Here is a 13422-nt window from a genome sequence, read left to right as displayed (position 1 = left end):
AGGGTTCCCTGCCATACAAGGCGTCTTGGATCCTGGAGAGACAGGACCACCCCACATTCAAGCACACTTGCCGCTCCCTTCAAGGTAATGAGGGAGTGGAAAACTCCACTTCCCTCCAAGCCCTGATTGTTTATCAAGAGTTGCTCCACTGACAGGTCTGCCACCCCAGACACTCAATATCCTCATTTGGATATCCAATTTCTAAGTGGGTGATTAGTCCAAAGTTAGGCTGCCAGGTCATGTACAAAAGGTCTCTCCAAATTTAGCCAATATATCAAGTCACACAAGTACTCCTCACGGCGTCAGAACAACAGACAGCAAAGTATAAAAAGTGGACAAGGTTGCATGCATTGCTAAGATAGTTTGCCAAACAGCTACCCCCACCCCACAGTACCACTTCACCTAGCCACATTTGCTTGCCTCGTCTTACACTGCTCCCTGCGCTACCACCACAAGTAGCCTCTGCCCTCTCTGAACACATCTCCCACCATGCCGACTATGCGTCGTGGGTTCTCTCGTGGGGCTATGGAGAAACCTTGGATCGCAAAGCAGTCTCCTTCTTCCTGGGCATAGTCAATAGAACCTTGCATCTCCTCAGGCCCCCAACGGGTCAAAGTCAGGTCCCAAGTGTTCATGGTTCCTAGCAGTCCCATCAGATTCAGGCAATTCATCCCCAGATTCAGCTTCCCAAGCCTCTCCCATTCCTTGCTTCATTAAAATGGCATGGTGGGTATCTGTGCTTTGTGCGTTTGTATTCTGCATGCTTCTACATTTTTAGGGCATCTGCAGATTGATTTTCTGTACCTTCATTACCTGTCCAGCCACAGGCCTTCCTCATTTTGTCCACTCATGCATTTCCCTCCCTTCCACACTTTGCCCTTCCTTTCCGTTAATTGTCTCCTTGTATTTTAGAATTTGAATGTAGAAGTAGTGTTCGTTGTATTTCATCTGCTATGTGGGGCTCCAGGTTCTAGAACCTGGAGCACCGAAAGCACCAATGATTTGAAATGATTGTTTGCCAGGCTTAGGAGAGAGCAACCAGAAGTACCGGTTTTGCAGAATAAACTCCCATTTAGCTTGACAGTCTCACCTTCAATTTGTTTCAAATTTCAATGCTCTTATTGTGAAGTAACCAGTAATGTGAGAGATCAATCTGCTTTTGTGATCTCCTAAAAAGTGTTTCTGTTCGAAGCACCTGGCTATATCAAATAAATACAGACGTGGGATAGTAAGGAGGATACAAACTGAGATAGATCAAGAAGGAGTACAGCAGGGACAGTTATTGGAGTGTTCCTCACTCACGCCCCTTGAATCTGGTTCAGGGATAATATGAGAACAAGGAAACTGGCATTGGCCTTTCACTTTATCTAACCACCATGGAGGATTAAGATGGAGCGCAGATCATTTGCCTACTTGCCCAATATAAGAGTTTATATGAGCTCACGCAACCCAAGAAACTAAGAAAGTTGTACACTGTTAGTTAGTAAACAACCTCAAATATGTAAAGTAACAACATAGTATTTATTCCAATCCCCACTAGGTTTTGACTTTATTAATGCGTGGAGTTGATCAGTAAAACAAAACAAAAACAATACCTTAGTACTCACCTTATTTAAAAATCCCTTTAAGACATGTGAGGCCTTAACAGAAAGGAATCTTGGAATTCGAATTGGCTTCTCCAGGATAACTGTTAAATGTTTACAAAAAACAAACGTACCATTAGTGTAATTATGCTATGAATTCACACATTTTTATTCAGTTTGAAATCTCAGTGCTGCAGTCACTGGGCAAAACACAAGTGCATTTATTTTTTCAAAACACAAACAAAGGTCTCTATACCAATTGAGCTTGATTGAATGCATGTCTTTCAAACTTGGGTATGAGTCAATGATCTGAATTCATGAATCTATGCATCACAGTGTTTGTTTTGCATGTATGGGTGCTACTTACAGTGGATATAAAACATTTCAGCTACTGACTGAACTAGCAAATGTAATACCATGTCCATCCTGATACCTGGTTGTCCTGGCTGCAGGCAAGAGACCCAACTGTAACCTTAAATTGTTTTTGTAATCGTGTGTCAGTAAAAATGTGAAACTCTACATGAGACTGCCAATGTCAATATCATCTCCCCAGGACTTGAAATTTCGACCACTTTGTGATGATTCTCAAAATCTGCCATTGATATTTTTTCAGATTTTGAATATATTCTTACCGGGTATGATAGAAAAAAGAAAGGTCAAAAAAGGGGTAATTTTACGGTGGCATTAGAATTTGTATTTCTAAAAGAAGGTTTTCTTCAGTCCCTTCTCAAAAGAGAGCAGCAAGCTACCAATCATAGCACGCCTGCTGTTAAAAAAAGGAGCTTTAAGTGATGCTGCGCCAATCATAATTTTCAAAGCTGGCCTTCACTGTTCAAGTTTCATAGAAGATGCCGTCTGTGCACTTACATTTCTTTTAGTCCTTAAATTAGAGGATTCTCTGGTGTTGCTTGAACTTCAAATGCACAGGCTTTCTAGTCAACAGGAGATAGTTGCATGAAAGCAGAAGAGGCAACAGATGTTTCAGGTGAATGAACATTCGTTTTCATTGACTCTTAAACTGGCAAATTTGTTCTTCAGATATTTCTTCTTGCCAAGTGGAAGAGAGCTTCATAAGAGGTGGACAGTCTTCCTCAATGTAGGGAAGTATTGCAGTGTTTATAGAATGTAATGCTGCAGCCTGCTCTGATGTAATGTCTAGCACTTACTCTACAAGAGCTGGCTCTGAGTTATATTTTAGGTCGAATACCACTGAAGCCTTTATTTGGTTCCCAGGAGTTGCTATGAATTCTAGAGCATCTTTCACAGTGATGTGTATGCTTAATATGGGCAAGTGTTTGAAGGAGCTGCATACAAGCTTTATATCATAAGCCTAACAATCGAGTGTGATTCTAGATAGCCGAGACATTAACAGGGACCCCAAGCAATATGTTTAATTCCTAACAAAGCCAGAATGGGACAGGAAAACCTATAGTGTGACACGCCATGTGATTGCAGCAGTTGACTAGTTATCTTTTCCAGTGTTCCTTCAACACCCCAGCTCATAGGTTGGTTTGGCACGGGTGCATGACTATGCGTAGGTCCAAGATAGAATTTCAGAAGGAGCCTATTGACTTTGGAGAAGCTCACGAATAGAGTACAGATGTGTTCAGAAATGTCCACTCTGACTCAGATAGCAAGAGAGAGTTTGAAGTCCATTTATTTAATTGGCCCTGGGAAGGTCAGAGGCTCTCTCTCACTTGGATCTCTATGATATGGTGCTTGCCCTTTCATTCCAGTGGGCTGCCACAGCACCCAGTGTGGTGGTGTACGAAGTATGCCTCTATACAATACCACATTAGGGTCAGACCACCCCGGCATCAGTATTGGATAATTCTCCCTAGATGTTGTCCATAAATTCTACAAGGGTTCTTAGGCCTCTTGTCTGTACTGTGCAGAATAGGTCTCTTGCATCAGAATATTCTAAGGGCTCCCCCCTGCCATCTCTGGGGAACCAGGTGGAATCAAATCGGGTACAGCCACATCTCTACTGTGAAGAGGATAGGCCCAACATTTCCTCAGTTTCTGGAGCTATTGATCTCCTTCCCAGAAGAATGTAAGGCCCTTTACAGTCCAAGGTTCTTCCAGGAGCATTCATATACATGGAGGCTCAGTTCTGGGTTCCTTTGGGAGGCTTACAATATCAGATGATATAAAAACACAATTTTATTTTAGGACATTGTTAAACCGGCTCATTCTCAGATCCCAGTTCTTGCTGTTCCTACACAAGTATAGGTTCAGCCTCTGCCACAGTTGCAGCTGAAACGTTTATTGAGGTCACAAATAATGAAATTGATGAACGTCATTAGAAAGAGGTCCACCTTCTTCAAATCATGGCATTGATGCATTCCAATAATCCATTCAATCCTAGCCTCTAGATGGCTACATGAAAGTACTACTGGTCAGCATTCATTAAACAAAGATATTAAATGTCTGATTAAGATCATCCACTTTCTCATTGAGAAAAGACTAAAAATATAATAAGGAAGCATCTAGTTATTGTGAAAAGTGTTCACCCATCACACAGAAATTAAGTACATCAGGTTGTAAGAGCTCACCTGGGCATTGGAGTCTACTATTAGCCTAACTAATGACTTACACTGGATGATTCATGATACTGGATCCATTTGCCAGCACTTGTAAGTCGCCGGCAAAATCAAAGATGGTGGCATTCCATTTCTCCTCTCTATACAGGGAAATGGCAGGAAAGGGGTTAGACGGGAGGAGGAAAGGGGAAATGCTTATACAGGGGAGGTACCCCACTTGTAGAAGATTTATTTTGAAAAAAGTGGCAATGCTGATGCAGCATTTGTCAGCAGCACATGAAAGCCAGCATTTGTACATGGAACCAGATTCTCTCATCAATTTAAGTTTGAGGATGTTTTTGGGTGATTCTATGATGAGACTTCCCAAATACAGTTCCCCCACCTTCAAACCTCACGAGTTTATCATCGCCCTTCCTGGTTTGCATCAAGCCTCCAATCCAGCAGCAATTGTATATCAAGGAACACGACAAAAGGGGAGGAGTTTAAATTCTTCCAAAATTGAATAGCTGGCAGTCTGCTTCAAAACTACTATTTAATCCAAGGAGATGTAGTGGAGTGCATCAATTACTTATGCAATCAGTGACAAGCAGTAGTAGAAAGTGTGATGGCTGGATATTATGTGTAGAATAATTCATAGTCAGAGAGGCTGTGGGCTTAAGAAGAAGCAGCAGGAACATCTCTTAGTGGGGCAGATTACTACTGGAAGCTGAGGAGCGGAGATTTCAACCAACATTCATTAGGTGGGATTATAACCGGGGACATTAATCCTCCAGTATTTACTTGCGACATGTGAAATAGTACTACCTTTAGACATGTGACTAACATGTGACTTGAACTCAAGCAATTTTTGTTTCGAAAAAGGCTCTTGTGTAGCCAAAACATGTGTAAACCTTTGGGCACCACTATATTTCTTCCTTTTGCCAAATGTGTTTTTTCAAAATATAAAATACCTTTATCACAAAGACAATCAACAGTGTGGTGCAGTTGTTGTGTGGGAAAACACTTCTTCATGCTACTGGAAGGTGGTTGTACATGGACAGCAAGGGTTTCTTGTGAAAGTTGCTGTGGAGTTAGAGTGCATTTAACAATCACTTTCAGTGCTATAGACAGTCTGTTGCCGGACCGACAAGGTACCCAACTAGTCACATTTCCTTTAGGGGAATGGACGGGACTGTAGTGGGCAGCTGCCGTTAATAGGCTTTGGGGAAACTAGCCAGTGTGCGAATAATTGAACACATTTAAGGGTCAGGCACAATGTCACAAGTAGAAGACAGTAGAGGAGGGGGGAAAAAAGCATCAGAGCACCATCAGTCTATGCACCTATTCATATCCTTGTTTCTATACCTGTCCCTCGCCGCCTTATGCTGAATCTCATTTTCACTCTGCTGTGCTTCTAGCCCCTAAAACCTGCATCTAAGCGATCTGCTTTGACTCTTCTTTTTTCTTTTCTTTCCCATCTTAATTCACATCTCCTTAGTTCTTCTTGAAAGAAATTTTACTTTATGTTGGCCATTTGTAATTTTGCTATTCTTTTGTACTATTAATGTAATGTTTGTGCAGCATTTTGAGGAACGCGTTCCATAAATCAAATCAATCAGTCAGCCACAGGAACATGCCTGCAGATCTGTTTCCTGCATTAGATCAAATAACATTATTTCACCAATTTCTTCAGTGCCTTCAGTGGATGCAAATAGAGCCTGGGCATGATCTTGCTGGGAAGCATTTGCTTTCTCGGATGGCAGGTTACTGGATGTTAGTTCTGAAATGCACAGGAGTGCATGGGGGCTGCACATCCAAGTTATGATGTGCTACAATAAAAAGCACCAGGAACCTCTACACAAAGACCCTGCTAAAAACAAACACATAAAAAGCCCTGTAATAACTGAATATTGCAAGGTCAGACCCGAGCAGGGGACTTGCACTGGGGTTTGAAGACCTATATGTGTATGGTTATGCATATTATACAAAGTACCAAGATACTTGCATGTGTCTAACATCGACAATAAGCAGGTGATATCCCATAGGCTTGTCTTGGTTGTGTGTACCTCAAAGAAATACAGCCATGGTAGTTTGCATAGATTTCTAGTTATGCCATGTCCAGTGCCACGTAATTAACCAGCCCAGGCTGGACTTCTAGAACATGATTTTTTGTCAGCATATTTAGGAAATGTGTGCACATGAAGTATTGATGTTAGGTGAGTAAAGTGGATACAATTTTTCTGCATTATTACCGATTACCTTTAGCAGACTTTACAATGTTCATATTGAACATTTATTTTGCATGCAATTATACCTTTTCGCAGCATAAGACAAGTTATTCATATGCTCAAATTATGGTAGGGATGTCTTTTACTGATCTTTACATCTGCACCAAACTTTGCATAGTAACCTATTAGAAGCCTTCGGACATTACTGGCTACATGGCATTTGGACACCCCACCCCTTTCCCCGGATTTCAGCACCTTCGCACATGAGACAGTTGCCTGAAATCAGTGAACCATCAATGTGGTCGAAGAAGGACAAGTCCCGACAACAGGCACAAAACTGTAGGTCTCTATGGGACCTCGAAAACCATGTTTCAAGGCCATAGGATGCACGGTTTGAGATATTTGTACCACGCCAGGGTGAAGCGACATGTGGAGACAGAGCACAAAAGTTCCCTGTATGCAGTAGCACACCAACTCTCGCCTCCCCCAACTTCTGCTCTGGGGTATGTCAGCCAGCCACATGCACCCATTCTCAGTGCAGTTTACTTCATGGTGCAAAGCACATCAAGCGATAAGCAAATCGGAACAGAGACCTACAGGATAATTGATTTTCAACAAGTGATGAGTGTTATGTCCGTCTACAGAACCCGTTCAGAGATCGGGCACATTTTCTAGTAGTCGATCAAAAATAAATACTATCTAGTTGGGTAATATGTTCATGTATTATCCGACATGCCGTAAAACTACTGTGTGACAGGTCTTTCTAGTAAATGAACATTCAAGTGATTCACAATGCAATGGGTGCATTTGGTGTCTCAGTTCCCACACACCCAAGTTAACAATTCATTCTTCCAAATTGAATCTCCAAGTAAATCCCCTTTCTTTTTAAACTGCTAAATGTCTAAAATGTTTGCTTGTAAACCATACACACACGTTTTTGTAGCATTTAAAACTTTTTTCGCATTACACACAAGCTGCATGCCTGTCAAACAGCAAGTTTATGCAAGTGCCAGAACCACTGTTTATTTGTATCTGCCTTGAATGTACAATAGTAAAAGTCAAATTCGTTTTTTTGGGTTCAAATCATTTTGTATTTGAATACAATGGAAGTGGACATTTGGTTGAATTGGGTCTTAACTAGTTAATAGTATACAATAGCCACTTACACTTTAAACTGTGTCCAGGTTCATGGGAGCATGCTAAAGATAATACCTTGATAATAACTATGCCCTGCTTATGCACAGCGGCCTATGCCATAGGCCCACATATATAATGTACAGGCCCACCCTGGGAAAGAACTCTGGCTATATCACCAGTAACCTAAAGCCCCATCTGGTAAGGAAAGCGCCTTTAGATAATGTGGTTATATGGGCCACAACCAACGTTAGTGGCTCTCAAATGTAAATCAAGTCTTAACCTTCGAAAAACAAGGGATAAAAAAAGCTTGAAAGATGCTGTAAAAGAGGACAAAAAGAAACCTTTCAAGCTTCAATGCAACCTCTAAACCAGAGAGGATTTGAGGACCTAATAACTGAAATGCTAACAGTTGAAGAGCACTCAGTTAAGGTTGTAGAACTGAGGAGATGATAGGGAAGACGTACTCTGAGAAAAAATGTAAAACTGAGTGTATAGTTACCATGATCACTTTGTTTCGTTATCAACTTGTCGCCAAGACTGACCTTATGCTGAGGCTACAAATGGTTTCTTAATTCTTTCAAAAATTAAGTGCTTAACAAGGCCAATGACCAGTAAACAGCAAAGAGATGGTATGGAGGCTGCACTTTAATAGAAAATATGGTTTAAATAAAGATTGCCCAAGTTAAAAGACCAGTAACCTTTCCTTAAATATGCCCATTTTCCCCCCCTATTCAGAACCATTAAAAACAGACTACTACGCAGAATGAATTTCAGAGTTGGGCAGCCACAATCTCAATGCACGCTTAACAGACCAGAAAAACAAAGAGCAGCTTGGCTAAACCTGTGCAATCAAAACATTTTCAGGAAGTAGGAAAAGGAAAAAGGGATTCCTTATGGCTTCTTCATGCTCTGCTAGTATACTATAGCATAGCTGGCATAGACGAGAAATATATTCTTTAGACATCCATAGAGGTCTCCCAGCATCTCGGGACATTGCCCATGATTGGAGGTCAAAGGCTAATGGTCATTCTTCGTAAATGTTTTCTTGCCTTCGTTTTGTTCTTTCTCTCTTGCTTTGCTGTATGTGACGATTTGCCAGGTATCGTCACTTCTCCCCATCGGGCAGCCCTTTCCCATGAGGCTAGAGGTGCGCCAGCTACCCAATAGTCCCCCTAGGGGTGGTTTAATGCAGGAGGACCTCATGGTAGGGGACCCCCCCACCCTCTTGAGACAAGTACAATCACCGAAGGCACAGCTCATTGAACGCCACACCCCAACCTTCCCTAACCCCCCTCCTCCATTCCAAACATCTTCCTTGAGAATAAATGTATTTTTGTAGTACATGGGATACAGCCAAAAAAGAAAGTAATATGTTGAAGAATAAGACAGAAGACATGAAGATTACTGATTGTGCTAGTACTGGTACAAGGGAGCTCCGAGAAGGCATGAAGATCAAGGTGTCAAAAGAAACAAAGGACTTTGATAATCCGCGAGGGCGGGTCTGGAAACAATGTATAAGAAGAGACGATGGACTAAAGAACTTGTTAAGCCCAGCTGGGAGAGGCAACGTGTGTGGAAACCATTTAAAGCGGGAGTTTCAAATCCTGTCGGCAGACCGGAGATCCAGAAGAGTGGAGGACGCCAGCGAATTGCTGAGGGAGTTTGTCGCGAGTCCAGCTGGAGTGAACCTGAGGCAGTAAAGCAGAGCGCATAGCCGTTATGGTGCTGCAGAAGCAGAGAAAAAAAGCCAGGCAGGCTCGAGCGGTTCTCCCTTGGCCCAGTAGTAACAACCAAACTATTGGGAAGAGTGAAGTGAACATCTGAGGAGAACCTCCTTGTTGGAGTGGCACCAACAAGCCCACTGACCAGCAGAGAAGGGCCTGGGACCACAACACTAGTGAATCGAACATCCAAGGAGGAGAACTTCCTCATCGCAGTGGCAGCAATAAGCCCACTGACCAGCAGAGAAGGGTCTGGGACGAAAACACAAGTGAATCGAACATCCGAGGAGGAGAACTTCCTCATTACAGTGGTAGCAGTAAGCCCACTGACCACCAGAGAAGGGTCTGGGACCCCAATATAAGTGAACTGAGCATCTGAGGAAAAATCCTTGTCGCAGTGGCAGGGAGAAGTCCACTAAATCCCTGAGAAGGATTTGGGACTTTGCTGATATCATGAGAGAGTGCCAAAATAAACATCAAGTTGAAAGATACGGAAAAAAGATATTTCAAACACCAGAAGAAGGTAGTACTTCTCCTGGTGAAGACACTGAAGCCCTTTGAATATACTCAAGAGACACCAGGGGAAGGGAGTCATTCCCCCTGGCTTTTGTGATGAATCCTGTGGAGTCATCACTGATCCCCAGTCCGAGCTCTCCTCCCATATGGCAAGGGGACGGCAGTGACTACCTTATCCTAACCCTGGGGGTGTATTATGAGGGACAATCACATGGGAGGAGATGGCAATCAGGAAGATGTGGTGACCCCATCAGGAGAAACTCAGTATCCTTCCCTTATAAATGAGGAAGATATCATAATTCCTGAATCCTTAAGGGATGATTGCCATTTTAGAAATCCCTCCCACTTTAGGACCCAAAGAACCCTCCCTGCAAAACATGAGCAGAATAACCTTCCCACCTCAAGCAGACATAATTCACATTTAACATCTTGTTAGTCAGATATTTTTACTTTTTGACAACAATCCTATGGACTGCAAATCCCACAGTGCCTCAAATACTGAGACGAGGAACAGGAAGGAGTTTAATAGGGATTGAAAGAAACCTCAAGTCTAATACGCAGGCTAGTTATAGAGGAGACCAGCTGCGTGGGTCATTTAAAAGTGGCTTGCAATTTCAAGTCAGAGAGCAGAGCTGGCGAAGCGGGAAGCAGAACCACAAGTGAAGGCAGGCGCAGAGGAACTAACCATGCAGCAGAAGGCAGAGACTTTCAAGCTGCCGCTTGTCAGCCCTCCTTACCAGAGTGGCGGTAGATCCAGGGAAGCATGGCAGACACCAGGGAAGAACCACTCCAGAACCAGCAGCAGCAGCAATGCTTTTCAGAGAGCGGTCGTGCGGAAAACAGTTTCAAAAAGCATGTGAACATGGAGCCGGTAGGGAAGATAAAAACAGGTCTGCAAAGTGAGAGAAGCAATTCCAGAGTAAGGACTATGCCGCAGCCCTGTGCCACGGGTTGGAAAATGCTGGTCAGTTGGCTCAGTGATAGTGGGAACCCCCGGGTGTACCAACAGACAAAGAAACAATTGAAAGTTAATTTTGAATACTACCCAAGTAAAGTAGAAAGACTGAATTTGTACAAATCCTCATTCATGAAATGTCAAGAAGGGGAAAGTTGGAGCAAAGATTATTACAAGCAGATAAATGTCAATTAAGACGTTAGAACCCAGACTTTGTACAAGACTCCATATCCGAGATGCCAATATGAAGCAAGTTGGAACAAATATTACCACAAGCAAATGAACATTGGTGCAGAAGTTAACAAACAAATCTCCATTTATGAAATGCCAATATGGGGAAAATTGGAACAAGCAGAATCTAAAGACAAAGTATAGACAATGCAAGAGTACAACTGTGCTGTATGGAAAGATTGAGAGAACATTCCTTTGGGAAAGAGACACCTGGCAGGAAAGTATACCAGGGGATCTGCATGGCCCATGGGGGGGGTACCTGGCAGGGGAGTACATCGGGTAATCCTTGCGAAACATATGAAAGAAAAGGACTTCTTGAATAGATACCTGACAGGAAAGTATACCACGGGATCTAAATAATCTACTGACGGGTTCCTGGCAGAGGAGTATACCAGGAAGTTGTCATTGAGAAGTTGTTACATAAAAGAGACACTTGTGCCATCCTTCGAAAGATATTGTGTGGAAAAGATACCTTCGACATCCTACCTGAAACATTCCTACCATCCTTAAGGGTACATTATTTGGAAAATATACGTTCACCCTACTTTCTGAGAATAAACCAGCAGAAGGGAACCATCCTTTGTATCCAAGGATGTATCCTTGAAGGAAATCATTTTGTTGGATTTCCCTATTTGCTTTACATTTGAACACTTTTTCACTAAATGTAGATCGAACACAATTTACCTTGCACGTCTTAATTGTTTCATTTCTAGTGTGAGGGTCAGATATATTTTGGACACAAGGAAAGTTTACTTAATTTTGACAAGACACAGGCTGATCTTTATTTATAGTTTCCTAGGCAAGAAAATTCTTTAGGTGTTACACCATCCACTGGTCACCTTACGCACACTAATACCCGTGCAGTCACTAAACCCTCCATCTCAGGTCCTGTTCTGCCTTCCTCTTCTGACCTCCTCTCCACACTCCCTCAAGCAGCAGGGCAGCGGCGCACACGAGGGCATCTAACTCGCTATGGTCATATTCACCCATTGCAACGTTGGCAGCTGCCCTGGTGTCTTGGAGACAGTGGAGACACCGGCTTTTTCCTTTGCTTCGTCATGCCCTCAGGAAGACCCGGCAGCGTTTTGAAAACTTGGGTCATGTGACAAGGAAACGTGCTACGTCATCGGTCATGTGACACTCCTAGGCCCCTTTAAAACCGGAGCGGGAAATCTCATTCAGTGCTCCACAGCTGACCCATAAGGCACTGTTCGGCATCTTCCTGTCTCCACATCTTGAACCTGGACTACGGACTGTTCTTCTTGGATTCCTCTGTCAAGCCCTTGGATACTGTTTTGCTCTGCTATTTCAGGACCTTTGAACTGTATTTTTTTATTCCTTTGGATTACCCCCTGGTTACGACGAACTTGGCTGGCTTTTGACCTTGGAACTCTTTACGGACTGTTTTCGGGTTTCCTCTTCTGTTACCTTTCATTCAGGTCTTGCAGTGCCTATTTCTACAACAATCTATGCCTACCCGCTGCCGCTTGCTACACTATGCAGCCACACAGAACACCTCCATTCTCATCTTTGTTCTTCCTGTCCCCAGACCCTTGGTAAGCCCCTTGATATTTGTTACCTCACTATTCAGTGTATTGTTTGCCATTGTACTGACCCATTGCTTGCTTTACAGCGGTCGAGGGGTCACCGGTGTTCCTGGTTCCTGGCGTTCTTCGGCACTCAAACAACCTGTGGCCTCAAGGATTGCTCATGAAGTTATTTCTGAGTGGATCTTGTGGACAGAGGCCCCATAATCTTCACGACCATCAAGTCATAACATTAGGCTAGGGACGTCTTTTAATAACGATATCTAATTTTGGGAACATTACCACTTTGTGTCCACCTCTCATTTTGGACCCCTCACACTTTGTTGTGAACTATACTGGAATGTGCGGACCTATTCCAGGAGAAGGGAGTCATTCCCTGGTCCTGGAGGATGAGTTGTATAAAGGTTTTGTTGGAATCACAAGCCAGGGGAAGGGAGTAATCCCCCTGGCATCCTTTTTTTATGCAAGAGAACATTTTGGGATCACCACCCGATCACCAGGAGAAGAGAGTCCTACTCCTGGAGAAGGAACTTTATGTTGGATTATTCTTTAGTTATAGTGTAGGTTGTGACACAAGATGGTGGAGTTTGATTTCGACGGACATTCTGACAGATCTTTTAGTATTCGTTTGAGGCAGGGAAACCCCTTGTAGAAGTGTTGAGTGTTTCTTTTTACTATAAATACATGTTTTTAGAGACCAATGTGCCACCTTTGTGTCAGCTTCCTTCTTCGAGGATCTATGTGATCACTGAGACCACACATGATTGAGACGGCTGACAATGCTGACTTATTTTTTTTAATTAAACCCTCTTTGCACCACATAGATATGCGGGGGGAGACCCCCCCGCAATCCCCCATATTACTATAATATCCCATACCCCCCCACATATATATGTGGTGTAAGGGGGGTATAAAAAAAAAGTCTGCATTTTCGGCCGTCGCAATTCTCAGGTCGACATTTTTGTATGATTCCCTTCTTCGA

The 13422-nt window shown here is 43.0% G+C and overlaps 1 protein-coding gene across 3 annotated transcripts in view; it reads right to left on the bottom strand.

Annotated features, from left to right (window-relative positions):
• Positions 1-13422, bottom strand: part of PRKCZ (protein kinase C zeta) — a 1951357-nt gene that overhangs the window by 237457 nt on the left and 1700478 nt on the right. For all 3 annotated transcript variants that reach the window (XM_069610174.1, XM_069610176.1, XM_069610175.1), the window contains one exon: positions 1608-1687. In XM_069610174.1, coding sequence (XP_069466275.1) covers positions 1608-1687 — 80 coding nt within the window. The remainder of the gene's footprint in view (positions 1-1607; positions 1688-13422) is intronic.

This window comes from Ambystoma mexicanum, chromosome 8 (assembly GCF_040938575.1).
Source record: "Ambystoma mexicanum isolate Mex_15411 chromosome 8, UKY_AmexF1_1, whole genome shotgun sequence".
NCBI lineage: Eukaryota > Metazoa > Chordata > Amphibia > Caudata > Ambystomatidae > Ambystoma > Ambystoma mexicanum.
This window is presented reverse-complemented; position numbering and strand designations above follow the sequence as displayed.